At 47.1% G+C, this 22,158-nt stretch overlaps 1 protein-coding gene across 1 annotated transcript in view; it reads left to right on the top strand.

Moving 5' to 3' along the window:
* The window catches only part of LOC141082672 (cytosolic non-specific dipeptidase-like), a 29,670-nt gene extending 11,373 nt beyond the window's left edge, over positions 1 to 18,297 (top strand). The window contains exons 6-11 of the mRNA XM_073566623.1: positions 180 to 264; positions 539 to 699; positions 1,267 to 1,431; positions 15,590 to 15,731; positions 15,836 to 15,983; positions 18,099 to 18,297. Of these exons, the coding sequence (XP_073422724.1) occupies positions 180 to 264; positions 539 to 699; positions 1,267 to 1,431; positions 15,590 to 15,731; positions 15,836 to 15,983; positions 18,099 to 18,165 (768 nt within the window). The 3' untranslated portion in view covers positions 18,166 to 18,297. The remainder of the gene's footprint in view (positions 1 to 179; positions 265 to 538; positions 700 to 1,266; positions 1,432 to 15,589; positions 15,732 to 15,835; positions 15,984 to 18,098) is intronic.
* The last annotated feature ends 3,861 nt before the right edge of the window (positions 18,298 to 22,158 follow it).

Raw genomic sequence — 22,158 nt, 5'->3', positions numbered from 1 at the left:
CTTTTACCATCATGGTCTAATCATCTAATGGGTATAATGAGTCACAGTTGATCTCACTTGTCATAGATTCTACAGAAATGTCAACATGTGATCAGAGACATGATGTTTAGGGAGGGGGAAGACTGGTGTCATTGTTTTTGTTCTATCCACTCAGAAGATATTTTTTTTTTCCTTTGTAGGTTGAATGCTGTGACAAAGATCTTCACTCAGGGGTGTATGGAGGTTCTGTCCATGAAGCAATGACTGATCTTGTTTTTCTACTAGGTAGGCTTTTAATAATTCCTTACCTAAAAAGCTTACAAAGACCTTTACACTTTTCTGATAGTGTACAGCCATCTCCTAAAGCATAAAAAGATTCCCACACCTTTATAGCATGCTTCTTATAGGTCATAGATAAACCATCATCATACGTGTTTCAATTTTTTTTTTTTTTTTTTTTTTTTTTTTTTACATATACCTGTATACCTTCTCCTTTGAAAAATGGAATGGAATATGTAGGCATGTCCCATTAATTTTTCTTTATTTTTTTTCTCCCAAGGCAGTTTAATAGACAAGAAGGGAAAAATCCTTATTCCTGGAATATATGAAGCTGTGGAACCTGTCTCAAATGATGAGAAAGCAATTTATGACGCTATTGACTTTGATCTTGAGGAATTTGCTAAAGATGTTGGCACTAGTAAACTCCTACACACATCAAAGGTACTGGGCTTTATCAAAATGTAGAAGACATTGTCTTCATGTATATTTTTTGAATAGTTTTATTTTTAATTTGATTTTTAAGATAGAAAGCTGCCCAATACACTGGTCACTTTCTTTATTTGGAGGAGATTTACACCAGTAAGAACTACCACACGCCCAGAGAGAAGAGCGAATTTGAGACGATATTACTTCACTGTAAGGGAAGAAAAGGGGGGAAAAAATCATAGCTCTGGTTCACACCATATTATAGTATTGCTAACTCTGAGAAACCTGTATACTCCTGCAGAAAGAAGCCACGAGGTGCCTGTATGGTTGACTGTATTTGCCATTGACCTCTATTGTAAAGTCCATGTCAAAAGAATTTCACTATATAGTGATCCTGCATTCTGTTCTCATCAGTATACTACAATTGGGATAAATATTGGCTGCCTCAACATCTATGGCAAAAATGTGATGTGAAACTAATACTTACACGTCACTTACTCCTGATTTGTAGCTGCCTCCTTATCTTCTGCCCCAGGTAAAACGTTGACCAGTATAGACACGTGTGGATTGTTTCTTTCACAGGAACAGATATTGATGCACAGGTGGCGATTCCCATCACTCTCACTCCATGGTATTGAGGGTGCCTTCTCTGCAAGTGGAGCCAAAACGGTCATACCTAGAAAAGTCATCGGTAAATTCTCCATAAGACTTGTGCCTCATATGACTCCAGATAATGTGAAGAAACAGGTAGGAAACTTCTGTATTATAAATTCACATGCGCAAAGATGGTCTTGTGTTATAGCCTCTAAAAGAGTTACATCATTTTTATATTTCTCCTTCGTCTCATTGGGGGACACAGAGACTGTGGGGACACAGAGACTGTGGGTGTGTGCTTCTGCCGTCTGGAGGCTGACACTAAGTATACAAAAAAAGAGTTAGCTCCTCCTCCGCCGCATACACCCTCGCCCCCAGACCGGGCGTAACTCAGTTTTTTGCTTAGTGTCTGATGGAGGCACACGCAGTCTGGAGCTCCAGACTAGATTTTTTTTTTTTTTTTTTTTCCTTTTTTTCTATGAAGATAAGACAGGGGCGACGGATCCTATAGAGAGGGTCCGATCTCCCCAAATCATCAACGGGCGACCACGTGTGAGTAACCCTCCACGTGTTTCTCTCCCGCACCGAGGGACACATCTGGGACTTTTCCCCAGACAACCATTTTTCTTCTTTATTTTGTAAAGAGGCGGCAACGCATCCTGATAAGAGGATTGCGGTTTCCCCATCGTCCCCAACGGGCGAGCACGTGTGGGTGATCCTCCACGTTGTTCTCTCCTGCAACGTGGAAATGCCCCTACCACCCCTGGGTAGTGAGTCCAGGGGTGGAGTTGGAGGCGCAGGTAAGCCAGGGATTGAAGCGGAGAGCGGTACAGTAGCCTCCCCCTCCCTGCCCAGGGATGGGGTTGAGAAGCACCTCTAGAGAGCCCCCTCGGCGGCCCGGCTCACCTTTTGTTAAAGGCCGGGACCAGGTAGTCCGCCTCTCACCCGGCGGGGAGATCCGTGAGCGCTGCCCCCGGCGGGTAACACCGCACGCGGAGCGCGGCCGGAGCCCCGCGGGCGGCCGCGGCCCCCGCTGTATGGGGAGATCCGTGAGCGCGCGCCCGCCCGCCGACTTCCGGGGATAGCCGGAAGCCCCGCCCACTAACTTCCGGGGGCGGAGAGCGGCGGGCGCGCACAGTGACCGGGGAGCTCCCGCCCCCCTCCCTCGAACTCCGCACGTGGAGTGCGGCCAGAGCCCCGCGGGCGGCCACGGTCCCCGCTGTATGGGGAGGTCCGGAGTCCGCGCGCCCGCCCGCCGGCTTCCGGGGGCGGAAGCCCCGCCCACTAACTTCCGGGGGCGGAGAGCGGCGGGCGCGCACAGTTACCGGGGACCTCCCGCCCCCCTCCTTGCATTTCCTCGCCGAAGTGGGGCCGGAAGCCGCCCCCTATCTCCCGGAGTGCGAGTGCCCCGGCAAGTAACGCCGCACACCCCGTGGAAGAGACGCAAGGTGGGACATTACCGGTGGGTAAGTGCAACCCCGTTGCGAGTGCCGCACTAGTAGTCAAGGAAGGGGTTATCCTCCTCCTACCCTACCTTGCAATATGTCTGGCAAAGGGAAAGCTCACTCTTTCCTATACGCTGTTTGCGTTTCCTGTGGGGTCAGGCTGCCTAAAGCACAGCCGGGTAAATTTTGTGAAGCCTGCGAGTCGGAGCGAGCCCAGGAGCCCCCCATTGCTGCAGAGCCCAGAGGTCAGGACCCTCCAGAATGGGCGGTGTCTTTATCACACTCTATGATGTCCCTTACAAGGGCAATTGAGTCTCTCCAAGGCCCAGGCAGGGACAAGGATGGTGGTCTGGCAGCGGAAGACAGCTCGTCCACGTCTCAGGACCCTCCGACCGTTAGAGGCCGTTCCAGCACCAGACAAGCTCATAGCAAGAGAGCTCGTTCCCCGTCGGCCGGACCCTCTGGGGCTTCGGTGGCGGGTATTAGGGTATCTCGTTCCCCGTCGCCGAGCTCAGGAAGCGAGCAGGATGAGGGCGAGGAGGAGGAGGAGCCCTGGAATCCAGAAAGCCTGGGATATCAAGACTCGGTGGACAGCCTCATTGAGGCAGTCAACCAGACATTAGAGATCGAGGACGATGTGTCCACGGCCTCAGGTCACAAGGTCTCCTTCAAAAAGACCAGGCGACCGCATAGAAGGTTTGCCACGCATCCGGAGTTCGAGGAGCTAGTTCAGAAACATAGGGAACACCCGGATAAGCGTTTTGCAATGCAAAAAGCGCTGCAAGCTAAGTATCCGTTTCCTCCTGAACTCCATAAAGGATGGGTGGAGTCGCCAGTAGTGGACCCACCGGTATCACGTTTAGCGTCAAGATCGCTATTGTCGATACCCAGCGGTTCTTCTATCAAGGACCCAACTGATCGCCTTATAGAGGGGCTTGCCCGCTCGGTGTATGAGGCAGCGGGGTCGGCCCTAGCCCCCTCCTTTGCGGCTACTTGGGTGGCTAAGGCCATGGTTTCATGGGCGGACGCTCTGCAGAATGCCCTCCAAAACAGAGACCTGCCTGCGAAGGTCTTGGAGGTGACAAATCAGATCTTAGGGGCAAGTGATTTTCTCGTCAGCGCCTCTCTGGACGCGGCCGAGTGTTCTGCGGTGGCAGCAGCAAATGCGATCGCCATTAGGCGAGCATTATGGCTGAGATTGTGGAAAGCGGATTCTATCTCCAAAAAGTCCTTGACCTCATTGCCTTTTCAGGGCAATCGGTTGTTCGGTGAGAAGCTTGATAAGCTTATCTCAGAAGCCACAGGGGGGAGGAGTAGTTTCCTCCCGCAGCAGAGGACTTGGCCAGCATTCAGGCAGACACAGAGGCGTTTTCGGCCCTTTCGTAACCCCTGGAGGGGGACTTCGGCCAGAGCATCCACCTCCGCAAATGATGGTCAGATTAGGGAAAGGCAAATCTCTTACAGAGCCAATCCGCTGGGTAGAGGCCGAGGCCGTTTGCCCAGAACAAGGGGGGCCAGATCCCAAAAGCCTCCAGCAAAATGACTCGAGGCGCTTCGTACCTACGGACGACAGAGTGGGCGGACGCCTACTAAGGTTCAGCCACGTTTGGGTCGCAGTGGCACGCGACGCTTGGGTGGCAGAATTGATATCGTCCGGGTACAAGATAGAGTTTCTCGGACTCCCGCCACGGCGATTCTTCCGTTCCCGGCTTTCCGGAACAGAATCGCAGGCGGAGAGTTTTACAGGCCATAATGACGCTACAGCGCAACGGGGTCATTGTCCCAGTACCGAAAAGCGAAGAGACACAAGGTTTTTACTCAAACCTGTTTTCGGTCCCCAAAAAGGACGGGACAGTAAGGCCAGTATTAGATCTAAAAATCCTGAACAAATTCATCAGAGTCAGGCGGTTCCGGATGGAATCCCTCCGTTTGGTCATTGCAGCCATGGATCCAGGGGAGTTCCTGGCCTCGATCGACGTGCAGGATGCATATCTGCACATTCCGATTTTTCCTCCACACCAGAGGTTCCTGCGTTTTGCGATCGGAGGGCGACATTTTCAATTTGTTGCTCTGCCCTTCGGTCTGGCCACTGCTCCCAGAGTCTTTACGAAGATAATGGCGGTGGTTATGGCCATCCTGCATGCTCGGGGCATAACGGTACTACCTTACCTGGACGACCTTTTGGTAAAGGGGCCGTCGTTTCAGGCGTGCCAGGAGAATGTCAGTATCACGCTGGATACCCTGGCGCGTCTAGGCTGGTTGATCAATCGGAACAAGTCGTCCTTGGTTCCAGCCCAGAGAATCGTATTCCTAGGTATGGTTTTCAACACCTCCCGGGGGCTGGTGATCCTCCCTCAGGACAAGGCGCGAAAGATCAAACAGGGGGTATGGAACCTTCTACAGCCAGGCTCCAGATCCATCCGGTACGGCATGAGTGTGTTGGGCAGAATGGTGGCGGCGATGGAGGCAATCCCGTTTGCCCAGTTCCATCTCCGTCCGCTTCAGCATGCGCTCTTGTCAGCATGGGACAGAAGGCTGCTATCCCTCAGTCATCGGTGCAATTTGTCCCCGCTGGTCCGACGATCACTCCGATGGTGGACTCGCGACTCGTCTCTGGTCCAGGGGAAACCCTTTCCCCCGGAACAGTGGTTGGTGGTGACGACCGATGCAAGCCTGCAAGGTTGGGGAGCAGTTTTCCAGAGTCACACAGCCCAGGGGCGGTGGTCCATTCAGGAGATAATTCTCCCGATCAACATTCTGGAGATACGGGCAATACGATTGGCCCTGCAACATTTTCAGTGTTTCCTGAGACACCGGCCGGTGCGCATTCAGTCGGACAATGCTACAGCAGTAGCATATGTCAACCATCAGGGGGGCACGTGCAGCCAAACAGCCATGCGCGAGGTTGGACTGGTACTGCGTTGGGCCGAAAAGAACCACATGGTAATTTCAGCGGTACACATTCCGGGAGTCGAAAACTGGGCGGCAGATTTTCTCAGCCGACAGGGGGTCGCGGCAGGGGAATGGTCCCTGCACCCCGAGGTTTTTCAACAGATCTGCCAACGGTGGGGAACACCAGACGTGGACCTTATGGCATCCAGAGAGAACGCCAAAGTGCAAAGGTTCGTCGCTCGATCCCTCGACCCGCAGGCGATCGCAGCAGACGCTCTGGTGCTTCCATGGAGCCAGTTTCGTCTCCCGTACTTGTTCCCCCCGCTACCTCTGCTTCCAAGGGTCATCAGAAAGTTAAGGAGAGAGAAGGTTCCAGCAATTCTGCTAGCTCCAGACTGGCCTCGGAGGGCCTGGTATGCAGATCTGGTTCAGCTAGTGGTGGACGTACCCTGGCGTCTACCAGATCGGCCGGACTTGCTGTCCCAGGGGCCGATCTACCATCCGAACTTAGGGGCCCTGTGTTTGACGGCGTGGCCATTGAATCTTGGCTGTTAACACAGGCAGGATTCAGGCGCGATGTGGTGGCCACGATGGTGAGTGCCCGAAAGCCTTCCTCGGCGAAGGTATATCATCGGACTTGGGAAGTTTTTTTCCGTTGGTGTAGGGATCGCGGAGTGGCTCCTCTGGTTTTTTCAATCCCCAACGTACTGGCTTTTTTGCAGGCAGGGCTGGACGCAGGATTGGCTCAGAGTTCGCTCAGGACGCAAATCTCGGCCCTGTCGGTCCTTTTTCAACGAAAGGTCGCTTCGGTCTGGCAGGTTAAGACGTTTATGCAGGGGGTCGCACATTTAGTACCCCCCTATAAGGCGCCGACGGAATCATGGGACCTGAACTTGGTGCTCAGGGCCCTTCAGGAGCCCCCCTTCGAACCCTTACAAGAAGTCTCCTTACCTTACCTATCCAGGAAGGTCGTTTTTCTGGTAGCTATTACGTCTATTAGGCGGGTTTCGGAATTGGCGGCTTTATCTTGTAAACCGCCGTTCTTGACTTTTTATAACGATAAGGTAGTTTTAAGGCCAGCTCCTCCCTTCTTGCCGAAGGTTGTCTCTGCATTTCATATCAACGAAGACATTGTCTTACCCTCGTTTTGCCCGGCACCGGTGCACAGGGTAGAAAAGGCTTTGCACACACTGGATCTGGTAAGAGCTCTTAGGAGGTATGTGACAAGGACAGCATCTTTCCGCCGGACAGACTCTCTATTCGTGATCCCAGAAGGGCGGCGGAAGGGGCTTGCTGCGTCCAAAGCGACTTTGGCCAGATGGGTTCGCCTGACGATTCAAGAATCTTATGAAATCAGTGGCACGCCGCTTCCGGCAGGGATCAAGGCACACTCGGCTCGAGCAGTGGGTGCCTCATGGGCGCTGCGACACCAAGCTTCAGCGGAACAGGTGTGCAAAGCAGCTACCTGGTCCAGTTTGCATACGTTTGTCAAACATTATAACGTACATACCCAGGCATCCTCGGATGCAAGCCTGGGAAGAAAGATTCTCCAGGCAGCAGTTGCGCACCTCTAATCAGGGGCGCAAAATAGCATAGATTGGGTGAGCTAAGATCCCGCCCAGGGACTGCTTTAGAACGTCCCACAGTCTCTGTGTCCCCCAATGAGACGAAGGAGAAACATGGATTTTTGTGAGTACTCACCGTAAAATCCTTTTCTCCGAGACGCTCATTGGGGGACACAGCACCCACCCTACTAGCCAGTTGGCTTTTGCTTATTTAAAGTTATACAAATCCTTATGTAAGGATCAGGGTGGTCCCTTTTCCAGACGTATAATTTCTTGCCTGAGTTTAAGGCGCGTTCTCCTACTGCTTATGCACTAAACTGAGTTACGCCCGGTCTGGGGGCGAGGGTGTATGCGGCGGAGGAGGAGCTAACTCTTTTTTTGTATACTTAGTGTCAGCCTCCAGACGGCAGAAGCACACACCCACAGTCTCTGTGTCCCCCAATGAGCGTCTCGGAGAAAAGGATTTTACGGTGAGTACTCACAAAAATCCATGTTTATTTGTGAAGAAAACGTGTCTGAGTGATTAATGGATGGAACAGGCTGCCACAAGAGGTGGTGAGTTCTCCTTCAATGGAAGTCTTCAAACAGGCTGAACAGACGTGTCTGAGATGGTTTAGTGAATCCTGCATTTAGCAGTGAGTTAAACACGATGACCCTGTAGGTCCCTTCCAACTCTAACATTCTATGATTTTATGTTTTCCAAATTCTACCAATTCACCCTTATTAAAAACTATTCATGGCTACAAAAATTATATTTTATTAGGATGGTGCACTTATTCTGCTTGTCTTTTGGTTCTGTGTATATAACTGATATCAGGTGGAAGAGCCATAACTTTTTTATTTTTCCGTCAATATGGCCATGTGAGGGCTTATTTTTTGCAGGACGAGTTGTACTATTGAACAACATCATTTGTTTTAGTATGTTGTGTACTCTAAAATGGGTACAAAAAAATTCCAAGTGTGGTGAAATTGCAAAAAAAGTGCAATCCCACACTTGTTTTTTGTTTGGCTTTTTTTGCTAGGTTCACGAAATGCTAAAACTGACCTGCCATTATTATTCTCCAGGTCATTGAGTTCATAGACCCCAAACATGTCTAGGTCCTTTTTTATTTAATTTGTGAAAAAAAAAATCCAAAGTTTGCTTTAAAAAAAAAAAAAAAAAAATTGCGCAATTTTCTGATTCCCATAGCATGCCCATTTTTTTCTGTTCTCGGGTTGGATGAGGGCTTTTTTTTTGCGCGCCAAGCTGACGTTTTTAATGATACCTCTTTTGTGCAGATACTTTCTTTTCCCGTCTCCCATGACGGCACACGAGAGAGAGGGGATCCGCCCAGTCAGGACAGGAACCCTACTGAAGATAAAAGGGGCGGTACCTATCCCTCGCTTCAGTTGGTTTTCCTGTCGTGACAGGGACCCGTGTACTGAAGAACACGTACCTGCCCCTCTCTCGTGCCGGCGTGGAAGAACAGGCAGGGTCCTGGGCACTGTGCGTCGGAAGGGGGAAGCGCCGTCCGCGGGTCCCCCGGGGGCTTAGCGTCCGAGCGGGCGCAGAAGCAGCACGGCCTGGGGCTCTGCCGTGGCTGCCGCGCCGCCCTCTCCCCTCTGCCGCATCCAGGAGCAGCACAGCAGCGTCAGGGAGCGGCCGTTTCTGGGTCGCGCCCCTCTGACGTCGCATGCAGGGCACGCTGGGAAGGGCTGTGCCCGCGTGACGTCGGGAGGCGGCGCAGGTATCCAAGATGGCGGCGCCCATAGGAAAAAACGCCGGCCGGCAAAAGAAGATCCTGGCGGCATGGCAGGAGGGGAGGGGCTGTGGGGGTAACCGGAGGAGGAGGAGAGTGCAGTGGATCCCCCTTACATAAGGGGGATGACCACAGAAGACGCACTCATGCCCAAGGCTTCACAATGGAAGTGGGGCAAGATCATCAGCAGCAGGCGCTCTTGCCAGATGCCAGGCCGAGCCGCCAGCATACCAGGAGCAGCCGCTCATTTGGTGGGAGAGGCAGTCGTAAACGCGACCGGCATGACTCTGAGACGTCCAGAAGAAATGTCACGAGTGCATCTGAGGAGCCTCCGAGATGGGTACCCCTGATTGACAGCGGTGGTGAGTGATCTACGTGAATGTCACCCTTATGGTAACGGGGTTCCATTTTCTCTGTTTGATCACTAGGGGTCGAGGAAGGCTAGCAGCAAAACCAAGAATAGGGAATGTGGCCTATGCAAACACCCGCTGGCAGATCAGTGGCAGAAAGACCTCTGCGCTGACTGTATAAATAAAACTATACAGGAGGAAACTCCTGATTTGGTGACTAGCCTTAAGGCGTTAATACAACAGGAGGTGAAAGGTTCCCTAAAGGCAGCCCTTAAAAAGAAGGATAAAAGAAGCCGTAGAAGGGATTCCGATTAAGAGGCCTCGCCAGGGCAGAAGGAGTGGGAAAGATCCTTGTCCCCCTCCACCTCCTCTTCCTCTACTCAGTCCTCAGAATCCTCCTCGGACAGCGATATAGGCGGCCGTCCATGTTTCCCTACAGAGGACGTGGAAAAGCTGGTCAAAGCTATCAGGGCTACAATGGTCCTTAAAGAGGAAAAGACTCCTAAATCATTAGAGGATGTGATGTTTGGAGGACTGGAGGAAAGGAAAAAACGTACCTTCCCTGTAAATGACAAAATAAAGGCCCTAATTGACAGGGAATGGAAAAAACCTGAGAGGTCAGGGGGATTACCTTTTACATCAAAAAGAAGGTACCCATTTGAGCTAAAGGATTCTGAGACCTGGGGAAAAGTTCCAAAAATTGATGGGGCCGTAGCCAAATCTTCAAAGAAGATATCTCTACCATTAGAGGACTCTGGCGTGTTGAAAGACCCGCTTGATAAAAAAATAAAAAAGCAGACTGTTTCCTAAAGCATATCTGGGAAGCTTCGGCAGGTGGATTAAAACCAGCGATAGCTAGTACCTATACCGCTCGTGGGCCTCATGGTCTGGCTACAACAAATAGAAGACCAGATCAAGGATAGAGTTCCTAGGGAAGAAATTCTGTCTAATCTGACACTGGTACATGGAGCAGCGGCTTTGCTAGGGGATTCTTCTGCAGATTCGCAAGATTTACAGCTAGTGCAGCAAGCCTGTCAAATGTGGCAAGACGAGCCCTGTGGCTTAAAGGGTGTCCCGGAGATTTACCATCAAAACATTAGTTATGCTCCATTACATGTGATGGCCAATTCCTCTTCGGGAAAAAACGAAGAAATTTTGGAACATGCGGGGGGATAGGAAGAAAAGCTTTCCCCGATTTCCGGGAGAACCTAAAAAGCAGCCCTTTCGGAGGAGGAGATTTAACAGGGGTCGTTCCCCGGGAGATAGGAAAAACTGGGACTTTAAAAAAACGAGAGGATCGGGCTATATGTTTAAAGGGCCCTCCACTTCCTCCAAAAAATCTCCCCAATGACATCGGGCCGGAGGTAGGGGGGGAAGGCTTTCTCTCTCCCTTTCCGCCTGGGCAAATATCTCCCCCAGTACATGGGTCCTAAACATAATAAAGGACGGTTTAAAAATAAAATTCATCCGTCCGCCCAGGCATACCTTTATAATGACACCCTGAAGGAACGCCCAAGAGCAACAGCTGGCCCTGGAGACTGAAGTCTTGGGACTAGTGCAAAAACAAGTCTTACAAGAGAAGAAGGAAGGGGGTTCTACTCCCCCCTCTTCTTAATACAAAAAACAGGCGGCTCTTGGAGAACCATAGTCAACCTGAGGAGACTCAATCAGTGGGTAGACAATTGCTCCTTCAAAATGGAGTCAATTAACACGGCCACAAAGATCCTGTTCCAGCATTGCCTCATGGCAGTGATAGACTTAAAAGATGCCTACTATCACATCCCAATTCATCGGGAGTTATCGAAAATACTTGAGAGTAGCGCTCTATGTTCAAGGACAGGTGAAACACTGCCAATACGCAGCCCTTCCGTTTGGTTTGTCTACAGCCCCCAGAGTGTTCACCAAAGTGGCCGAAGTAATGTCTTTTCTTCGTTCCCGGGACATAGTGATTGTCCCATACCTAGACGACTTTCTTGTAATAGGGAGGTCGGAGACCCACTGCGCACACCAAGTGAAGGAAGTGATAGCAACTTTAGTAGGCCTAGGATGGATAGTAAACATCCCCAAGTCAAGGTTAACCCCTTTAAAAGAGCAATCCTTCCTAGGGTTGATATTGGACTCCGAGCGACAACACTGCCTCCTGCCAGAGAACAGTGACCAAGATAAGGGGCCTAGCTCGCACAGCAATACAAAGGCCAAATATGACACTGAGGAACGCAATGTCCCTTTTAGGCTCGTTGACATCATGCATACCCGCGGTAGCGTGGACACAGTACCACTTGACAACTACAGTGGGAAGTTCTGTCAGCACAGAAACAATTAAAAGGGCATTTAGAGGGCAAACTATGTCTCCGTGGCTGTAAGAGATTCCCTGCTCTGGTGGACTGTAGAAAAGAATTTTAACAGCCGGTGTTCCCTGGCAAAAACCAGTCGAGGACTTCATTACAACCGACGCGAGTGCCACAGGATGGGGAGCACACCTGAGATCCCACTCAATACAGGGGACCTGGTCCTCGCTAGAAAAGGATCAGGGTTCAAATGTAAAAGAACTATGGGCAGTAGAAAAAGCCGTGAAACATTTCCTTCCCTTACTTCAGGGCCGCCACACCCGAGTCATGACGGACAATCAGGTAGTAGTAGCCTACATCAATCACCAGGGGGGGACGAGATCTCGGGGCCTCATGCAAATATCGGATCTACTTTTCCAGCTGGCAGAACAACATCTGTTATCCATCACAGCACTGCATATAAAGGGGGTAGAAAATACACAGGCAGACTTCCTGAGTCGCAGGCACCTAAGACAAGGGGAATGGTCCCTAAACCCTCAAGTCTTCCAACAAATAGTTCAGGCCTGGGGCAAACCAGAACTAGACTTGTTCGCTACCGCACACAACAGGAAGGTCAGTAAATTCTGCTCACTGAATCCAAGGGATAACCCCTTCGCAGTAGATGCCCTACAAATACCCTGGAAGTTCATCCTGGCCTATGCATTTCCCCCGATAATAATGATCCCAGTAGTGGTCAGGAAAATCAGGGAGGATTGAGCGAGAATAATTCTTATAGCTCCCTTTGGGCCAAGGAGACCTTGGTTCTCCCTTCTGAGACTCATGTCAGTGACAGATCCATGGATATTACCAGAGATTCCAGACCTGCTTTCCCAGGGACCAGTGGTCCACTCTCAAGTGAAGGGCTTCCATCTAGCAGCCTGGAATTTGAGAGGGCGCTACTGAGTCGCCAGTTATTCTCTCCAGGGTTAGTCTCCACCCTGTTGAAAAGTAGGAAACCTATAACATCCCAAATCTACGGTAGAACATGGAAAAAGTTCCTAGACTTCCTGGGGGAACCCTTGGGGGATGTAGCTCCAGTGGGACCTATCCTAGAATTCCTACAGTAGGGGCTGCAAATTGGGTTAGCCACTAACACACTCAAAGTCCAAGTTTCAGCTTTAGGGGCCCTATATAACTGCAACTTAGCAGCCAATAGGTGGGTGTCCCGGTTCATAAAGTCCTGTGGCATGTCAAGGCCGGTCATTATCCCAAAGATACCACCCTGGGACCTCAACCTAGTCTTAGGGTACCGTTACACCTAGCGATGCACCAGCGATCCCGACCAGCGATATGACGCGGTCAGGATCGCTGGTGCATCGCTAGGTGGTCGCTAGTGAGCTGCCACCCAGGCAGATCTCACTAGCGACATCGCTGGGGATGGGGATCGCTACTTACCTGTCAGACGCGGCGGTCCTCCCGCCCGGCTCCACGCGCTGCTCGTCGTCACAGCAGGAAGCGCCGCAGGAAGTGGCCGACGAGGAATGGTCCAGCAGCTTCTCGCGCGATCAGAGATTACCAGCGGGGGAGCCGGTCGGAGGTAAGTATCACATGCAGCGATATCGCTAGCAATATCGCTGCAACGTCACAAAATCGGTGACTTTACTGCGATATTGCTAGCGATATCGCAGTGTGTAACGGGGGCTTTAGAGGCCTTAACCAAAGATCCCTTTGAACCACTACTAGAGCTGTCACCAAAGCTACTAACACTTAAAACTGTGTTACTGGTAGCCTTAACATCAGCCCGGAGAGTGAGCGACCTACAAGCTCTATCTATATGCCCTCCATATACGCAGATCTTGGATGACCGAGTGGTTCTAAGACCAGACCCGGCCTACCTCCCCAAGGTAGTCCAAAAGTTTCATAGGACTCAGGAGATCTCCTTGCCATCTTTCTGTAACAATCCTAGAAACCCTGGGGAGCAAAAGTTCCATACATTAGATGTAAGAAGAGCCATATTACAGTATATGTCAATAACTAGTCAGTGGAGGAAAGATCAATCCCTTTTTGTAGCCTTTCAGGGTAGTAGAAAAGGGTACGGGGTAGCTAAGAGTACCATTGCCAGATGGATCAGGGAGGCCATTGTTATCCTACTCTGCAAGTGGCGCTCCGGTTCCAGAAGGCATCAAGGCTCACTCCACCAGAGCCGTGGCTACCTCCTGGGCAGAGAAGGCTGAGTTATCGATTGAACAAATTTGTAAAGCCGCTACTTGGTCCTCACCTTCAACCTTTTTTAAGCACTACCGACTTGATCTATCTTCCTCTACTGACCTAACCTTTGGTAGAGGGGTGCTGCAAGCGGTGGTCCCTCCCTAAGGTGTCTTATTCTAAAAAAGTCTCTCGTGTGCCGTCATGGGAGATGGGAAAACACCAAGGTTACTTACCGGTAGCCGTTTTTTCCAGAGCCCATGACGGTACCTGTATATTCCCCCCCTTTTCACTCCTTTGGTGTGCACTATAGTTTGGGTGCTTTATTAGTTAGAAATAATGTGGTGATAGTTTTACCATGTGTACTAACCCGGGGAGGCCTCTCATGTTCTGTAAACCAACTGAAGCGAGGGAGAGGTACCGCCCTTTTTATCTTCAGTAGGGTTCCTGTCCTGACTGGGCGGATCCCCTCTCATGTGTGCCATCATGGGCTACCGGTAAGTAACCTTGGTGTTTTGATCGCCCATTATTGCATTTTAATGCAATGTCATGGCGATCAAAAGAAGTAATTCTGGAGTTTCGATTTTTTTTTTTTTTTTTTTTTTCCTCGCTATGTCGCTTAGCAAACGGGTTAATCCTTTTTTTTATTATTCTGAACGAACGAGCGATAACAAATGTGTATGCTTGATATTTTTTTTTTTTTTTATTTTATTTTGAATGGGGCGAAGGGGGGTGATTTAAACTTTTATATTTTTTTTTTACTTTTGGCATGCTTCAATAGCCTCCATGGGAGGCTAGAAGATGCCATAGCTTGATCTGCTCTGCTACATAGTCGATGCTCAGATCACCTCTATGTAGCAGAATTACTGCACTGCTATGAGCGCCAGACACATGGTGGCACCCATAGCAATCCGGCATCAACAACCATAGAGGTCTCAAGGAGACCTCTGGCTGTCATGTCGACAAACCGATAACCCCCTATCACAAGACGGGGTGAGCGGTGCATGTATTTCTGGCCCTATGGTCGGAAGCGCGCGTTAAATCCCGCTGTCGGTTTGACAGTGGCATTTAACTAGTTAATAGGCACGGGTGGATCACAATTCCACCTGCGCCTTTTGCGGGCACATGTCAGCTATTCAAAACAGCTGACATGTCCCGGCTTTGATGCGGGCTAACCGCTGGAGCCCACATCAAAGCGGGGGTGCTGCCATTGAACAATCTATCCTGTCCAATGGCAGTAAGTGGTTAATACAGGGATCTAGCAATCCATTAAAAAAAAATCAAGCTAAGAAAGGAAGAATCCAGCTCAGGATGGAGCAGGCAAAAATAGGACAAACCTTTATTGGAAAAACTTAAAATATCCAAAACATAGCACACACCTGGCACACCAGTGAAGGCGATCGCTTTCACTGGTGTGCCAGGTGTGTGCTATGTTTTGGATATTCTAAGTTTGTCCAATAAAGGTTTGTCCTATTTTAGCCTGCTCCATCCTGAGCTGGATTCTTCCTTTCTTCGCTTGATGTTTGCCGTGGCTGCTCACCACAATCTGTGCTGGACATGAGTTGGCCATGGGAGTTTCTTCAGACCGGTAAACTGACTCTCACCATTTTTTTTTTTTTCTGCCATTAAAAGAAAAAATGTATGTCTGTGGCTAATGCCAACAGTACCTACAGTAAACTGTGATTTGTTACATTAGCAGAGGCTCTAACAAGATATACTTAAATCTTTTATGTCGCCTTAAAATATTGTGTTTTTAGAAAAAAATAAGATATGAGGGGCGAGGATGTGGATGAGCAATGTTTTGTGTTTTACATGAATCTAATTATCTTCCTTCCCTTTATTACTTAGGTGGAAGACTACTTAAACAAGCAGTTTGAATCGTTGGATAGTCCTAACAAGTTTAAAGTTACGATGGGTCATGGAGGAAAACCTTGGGTCTCAGACTTCAACCACCCTCACTACCTAGCTGGAAGGAAAGCCATGAAAGCTGGTAAGCCATGATGCAATGTGGTCTAATTGAATAGAAGCAGACCTTGGTGTCGATTGAGTATTTTATATAGATCATAGTCCCTACTCATTGTAATCTCTCTACAGTGTTTAATGTTGAACCGGACCTGACTCGAGAAGGTGGAAGCATTCCTGTAACTTTAACTTTCCAAGAAGCAACTGGAAAGAATGTTATGTTGTTGCCTGTCGGAGCGGCAGATGATGGCGCACATTCTCAGAATGAAAAACTGAACAGGTGAGGACAGTCTTCTGGATCAGATTATGAAAGTGCACTTTCCTCTTTCATTCCTTGTGTTTTAAGGCCTTTTTACACTTGGACAGCTTATAGCTGTACAGTAACACTTGCGGATTGGAATTGTCTCCATAGATAGATGACGGGGGCAGTAGTGACTGCAGCATTTAAATGGCTGGTATCTGACATGCAGGAACATGGTCTGATCATACCACATCTCCTGGGCAGGAGAAGAATGCAAAAGAGTATACAGACTGGACAGCAGGGGATCTCAGCTGATTCCATCTGTGAGGTGAATCATTTGCTGCTTGTGTTTAAACAGGCATGGAAATGTTTATACCACAATAAGAATCCACTGCAATCCTGTAATGTCTACATCCTCTTTCGCTTCCTCCCCTGCCCGGGATCAGACTATGTTCCTGCAGGATCAGACACAGCTATTACAGTACACAGCAGGAGCACATTTATAAGATTATATCAGTGCAGTAAATGTTTTTTTTGTTTTTTTTAACACATCCAGTGTAACACTTTCATTCCAAGCTCTATTAGTTAATAAGTACTTTGTTTGTTGGACAATCCGTTTAAATCAATGTTCCTCATCTCCAGTCTTCAAGAGCTAATTAAAAAAAACTAAGGAAATCTTGAGATCATGATCTGTTGGTGAACACTGTTTTAAAGGGAACCTGTCATATCCTTTTTAGCATGAAAGCTGTCCCAAGTGGGTTGGTAATGCAATGTGCAACGAAACGAAACGAAAACTGTTTTTTTTTTGTTTTTTTTTTCCCCAATAAACATTGCCGTTATTCTTATAAACTACTTTTTGATATAATTATATCATGCCTGCTCATTTAGTCATAGGGATGTGCTTCATTTTATTCATTCACGGTTGGTGCTGCCCACACAATTTGAATCATGTTCCCAGGGTTGCGCTCACTTGAATCCAACTTGAAAAATCCAGCGCTTGTGCACCATATTGTAGAGCCGCACTTGCGCAGTGTCAATCAACGAGCCACGCATGCACTGTGAGTGGCCTCCTGCACTGGCTGGGTGCCCTAGGAGACTGTTTTTTACTACATACATCAATATTATGGTATTGCTGTATATAATATAAACTATCAAACTGCTTGATTGCAGATTCAAATTCCCTAAAGGAATTATAAACTTAAAGTGAAAAGTGAAAGTGGGGGGAAAGTTCTTAAAGTAAAATAAAAAATTCAAATCAACCCCTCCCTTTTTTTTTTTTTTTTTTTAAATCAAATTGCTGCAACATTGCAAAAAATGCAATAAAAAGCCATCAAACCATAAAGCCCGACTACACTGGTCTTAATGAGAAAATGTGTTGGATGCCTTTATGAATCGGTAGCATCTGACAAGTGTCATACACCTGTCTCTCCACAAATCCTACTCCAGTCTCTACAGTAAGTTCTGCGGCTTGGCAAACACCATTGCTCATCATAAATTTGACAAACAGCCATTGCCACACCGACGTCCTGCCCCAGCTTCAAAGCTGGTCAAAAAATGGCCAAGTAGCAAAATTTTTGAGCTGCCCTAACTTGCACCAAAACTGACGTGGCATAAAAAGTTTAGAAAAAATACAAGCATTGATCGCAGCCATAGTATATATTTCAAAAGTGTTAAAAAAAAAAAAAAAAAAGTTGCCACACAGTAAACAAGCTTTTGCAAAACTTAATTAATGGAAAATGTTGCATAAACCAAGTTATTTTTTTTCTACAGTTTGTTTTTTAAGCCACTAAAATGGTTAAAATTCTTAGTTTGTCTGTAATCATACTGACCTGGAGAATCAGGTTGTTTGGGTAATTTTCACTGCACAGTTAACATAAAATTGAAAAAAAAAAAAAGTGGATTTGCGTTTTTAGGGTTTTTCCCCATTTCACTGCACTTACATTTTTTCCATTACTCTATATGGTGAAATGAATGGTGTCATTCAAAGTTACAACTAGTCCAGTAAAAAAAAGCAGTCTTATGTCTGTGGGAAAAATAAAGAAGTTATGGTCATTTAAAAAGGGGAAGAGAAAAATGAAAATTTGGTAATGTCATTTACTGGTTATGCAGTAGGTAAATATATGAACAAATCTAACTTTGTTCGTTTTACTCCAGGTACAACTATATTCAAGGCGTCAAACTTCTGGGAGCCTACCTGTGTGAAGTATCAAAGTTGGACTAATTCTACAGTCAAATCCTCATTTAACAGAAGAAAATAATTACATACTCATGTAGCTTTAAAAGGCAACCTAGACCCTTAATTTGTGTATTCTGAAAATCAAACATTCCAAAAATAGCAATTGTTTTAAGTCAACCAAGTCTCCTAGCATTTATTTGTCAGTAGACATGCCGTTTTAATGAAAATGCCTTCGGTTATGGTTTATTTGCAATGTTTAAGACCATGGCAGGACACTTCACAATCTTACTGAAAGCCTGAGATTGCTTTATTCTGAAGGCAAGGATCAGAATACAGAAAAATCTAGTGTCCGTATAATATTGCCTGGTGTCCAATTGTTCTACTCAGACTACCTAAGGAGCCAGTAAGTAGTATACAACTTAGGCAGCATTGACATCCTCTGCTTGGCTGGGCACATATCGGTCTAGAGTAGTGACAGTAGACTAAGATGTTGCTAGACATCCCTAGTCCACACCTATCTGCTGCAGAAACAGAAGGGTAAGGCAATGTAATCCAACTTGCCCAGCTGTTCTTTCCCCAACTTTGAGTCTGGAAGCCCCTTTAACCTCTTTCCGACATTGGCCATAATAGCTTGTCTACTTCGAAATCCCTACCTTTGATGTGGACTCCGGTGCTGAGCTCACATCTTACTGGCCCATGTCAGCTGTTTTGAACAGATGACTTGTGCCTCTAACAGCCGCGGGTGGAATCTCTATCCACCTTCGGCTGTTAACACGTTAAATGTCGCTGTCAGTCTGACATGAGTAACAAAATCTCAAAAACAGATAACCTAATCACAAAACGGGATCTATCAAACCCCCATACGGATACTATCCCTGTGAAGCTCCTGAATAATATCAAAACACCAAAAACATGAAGCAAAAAACACAAAAGAATTTTTTTTTCAAATAAGATAAAAATTGATTTCTTTAATGACACAAAGTATTAGCACAATCACTGAAATAGATAATACAGAGTAATCTGATTTAGGCCACAGATGCCTAGATGTATGACATAGTACCACAAATGAGACATAAAAATAGGGCAAGGTGATACATAATCAAAATGAATCCCCTAATCACATAATCAATACAAAGTAACGTGCCTAGTGCAGTCTTCCAACATTGGTAAGGAAAAACCTAAGTACCATATACTAGGTACCACCTACTAGGCATTGCTCTTACTAGCCAGTTTCCTAGTCCACACTGATGAGGGGCAATACCCCAAAACAGCTGTCTGTGGATGGATACCATGTTTTGGCATAGGTGGTTTCCTTCATTGGAGACTGCCCTTCCCGTGGTTGTTCCTTCCTGGGGAAAGACCTGGCTAGTCATTGCTTGCGTTGAGAAACATGTGATGGTGTCTCTGCGGCTTGTGTTTTGCATGTTTTTACTTATTTCCCATAAGGGATGGGGGCATTGCTCTAGAATCACTGCATTGAGAAACATGTGATGGTGTCTCCACAGTGTTGGATGTTGATCTCCATGAGTTCATTCATCCTCATTTTTCAGTCTTCTATTACGAGTTTATAGACACCAAACATGTCTAGGTTCTTTTTTATTTAAGTGGTGAAAAAAAGCGCCATTTTCCGAGCCCCGTAGCATCACATTTTTTGTGATTTGGGGCTGGGTGAGGGCTTATTTCTTGCACACCAAGCTGATGTTTGTATTGATACCACTTTGGTGTATATACGGTCTATTGATCTCTTGTTACTGCATTTTATTGCAATGTAGCAGCGACCAAAAGCAGCGATTCTGAATGCGGTGAAAACAAATAGGTGTATGTTTGATTTTTTTATTGTTTTATTTTGAATGGGACAAAAGAGGGGTGATTTGAACTTTTATATTTGTTAAAAAAAAATTTTTTACAACTTTTTCATTTTGCATGCTTCAATAGTCTCCATGGGAGACTAGAAGCTGCAGTTGTCCAATCGGCTCTGCTACGTACAGGCGATGATCAGATCGCCAGTAGGTAGCAGAAATGCTCACTTGCTATGAGTGCTGACCACCAGGCGGTGTTCATAGTAATCCGGCTACGACAACCATAGATGTCTGCTGGAGACCTCTGGTTTTCACTGATAGGCGGGATTTCTGGCGCGATTGCCGGAAGCACGAGTTAATTGCTGCTGTCAAAGATGCCCTTCCCGTGGTTGTTCCTTCCTGGGGAAAGACCTGGCTAGTCATTGCTTGCGTTGAGAAACATGTGATGGTGTCTCCGCGGCTTGTGTTTTGCATATAAACTCGTAATGACCTGAAAAATCATAATTGCAGGTCAGTTGACCATTTAGTGAGCATGGTAAAAAAGTGTGGAATTGCACTGTTAGCAATTTCACTACACTTCAAATTTTTTCCCCATTTTCCAGTACACGATATGTTAAAACCAATCGTGTCGTTCAAAAGTTCAACTTGTCCTGCAAAGAACAAGCCCTCACATGGCCATTTTGACCGAAAGTTTAAAAAGTTATGGCTCTGGGAAGAAGGGGAGCAAAACAACAAACTGAAAATGGCCTGGGAATTAAGGTATTATAATCCATGGTCTAGTAGTTCTACTGAATTTAGCAGGATCTGTCGCCAAGATGGCAATTCTAATATCTAGAAAAGTAAGTGTTTTTAAAAAACTGTTATCCCTTGGACAACACATGCTTAAAGGAAATCTGTCAGTAGTATCAACCCTCCTAGGCAAGTCTATATGGGCATGAATGTCATAGGAAGCTGCATAAAATGATATTCCAGAGAGATGTCCTTTTCTTATATGAAAATTAGTTGTGCCAGGCTCTGGCTAGAGTAAAGGGAGTTGGTAGTGTGAAACATGTAACTAACAGAGCAGGAGAACTGAACTTTATCTCATACAAACATGTTAGCAGCTGCAGCTCACAGCTCTGCTGTATTGTAACCCTGTCTGCCTGTGAAATGGAAGCTGAGAGAAACCTGCATATGTCAGGTATAATCACACACAGCCCTGCAGTGAGATGAGGACAGTGGCCATTGCACATCACACTGGTACCCCCACCCCCTTATATATAAAATGATCTCTGGCTGCAGATTCTATTGCAGATCAATGTCAGGCTGATAATCCTATAGTCTCTCTGGAATAAAGCATCAGATCGCAGATAACAAGGTATCACTTTAAGCTTCCTATGATCTACAATGGGTACAGAAAGTATTCAGACCCCTTTAAATGTTTCACTGTTTCATTGCATCCATTTGCTAAATTCAAAAAAGTTCTCTTTATTTTCTCATTAATGTACACTCTGCACCACATCTCGACATGCAAAACTTTCTACATTTCTGGGGTTTTTTTTCAATTTATTAAAAGAGAAAAACTGAAATATCACATGGCCAGAAGTATTCAGACCCTTTGCTCAGTATTGAGTAGAAGCACACTTTTGAGCTAGTACAGCCATGCGTATTGGGAATGAGTCAACAAGTTTTTCACACCTGGATTTGGGGTTCCTCTGCCATTCCTTGCTTATCCTCTCCAGTTCTATCAGGTTGGATGGTGAATGTTGGTGGACAGCCATTTTCAAGTCTCTCCAGAGATTCTCAATTGGGTTTAGGTCAGGGCTCTGGCTGGGCCAGTTAAGAAAGGTCAGTGTTGTTCTGAAGCCACTTCTTTGTTGTTTTAGCTGTGTGCTTAGGTTCATTGTCTTGTTGGATGGTGAACCTTCGGCCAAGTCTGAGGTCCAGAGCACTCTGGAAGAGGTTTTCATCCAGGATATCTCTGTACTTGCCCGCAATCATGTTTCCTTCAATTGCAACCAGTCGTCCTGTCTCTGCAGCTCAAAAACACCCCCATAGCATGATGCTGCCACCACCATGTTTCACTGTTGGGATTCTATTGGACAGGTGATAAGCAGTGCCTGGTTTTCTGCACACATACCACTTAGAATTATCACCAAAAAGTTTTATCTTTGTCTTATCAGACCTGAGAATCTTATTTCTCATAGTCTGGGAGTCCTTCATGTGTTTTTTTACCAAACTCTGTGGGCTTTCATGTCTT

Source organism: Dendrobates tinctorius, unplaced genomic scaffold, assembly GCF_039654945.1.
Source record: "Dendrobates tinctorius isolate UK_male_01 unplaced genomic scaffold, ASM3965494v1 ptg000004l, whole genome shotgun sequence".
Classification (NCBI taxonomy): Eukaryota; Metazoa; Chordata; class Amphibia; order Anura; family Dendrobatidae; genus Dendrobates; species Dendrobates tinctorius.
The sequence above is the reverse complement of the archived record's forward strand: the minus strand, read 5'-3'. Positions and strand labels throughout refer to the sequence as shown.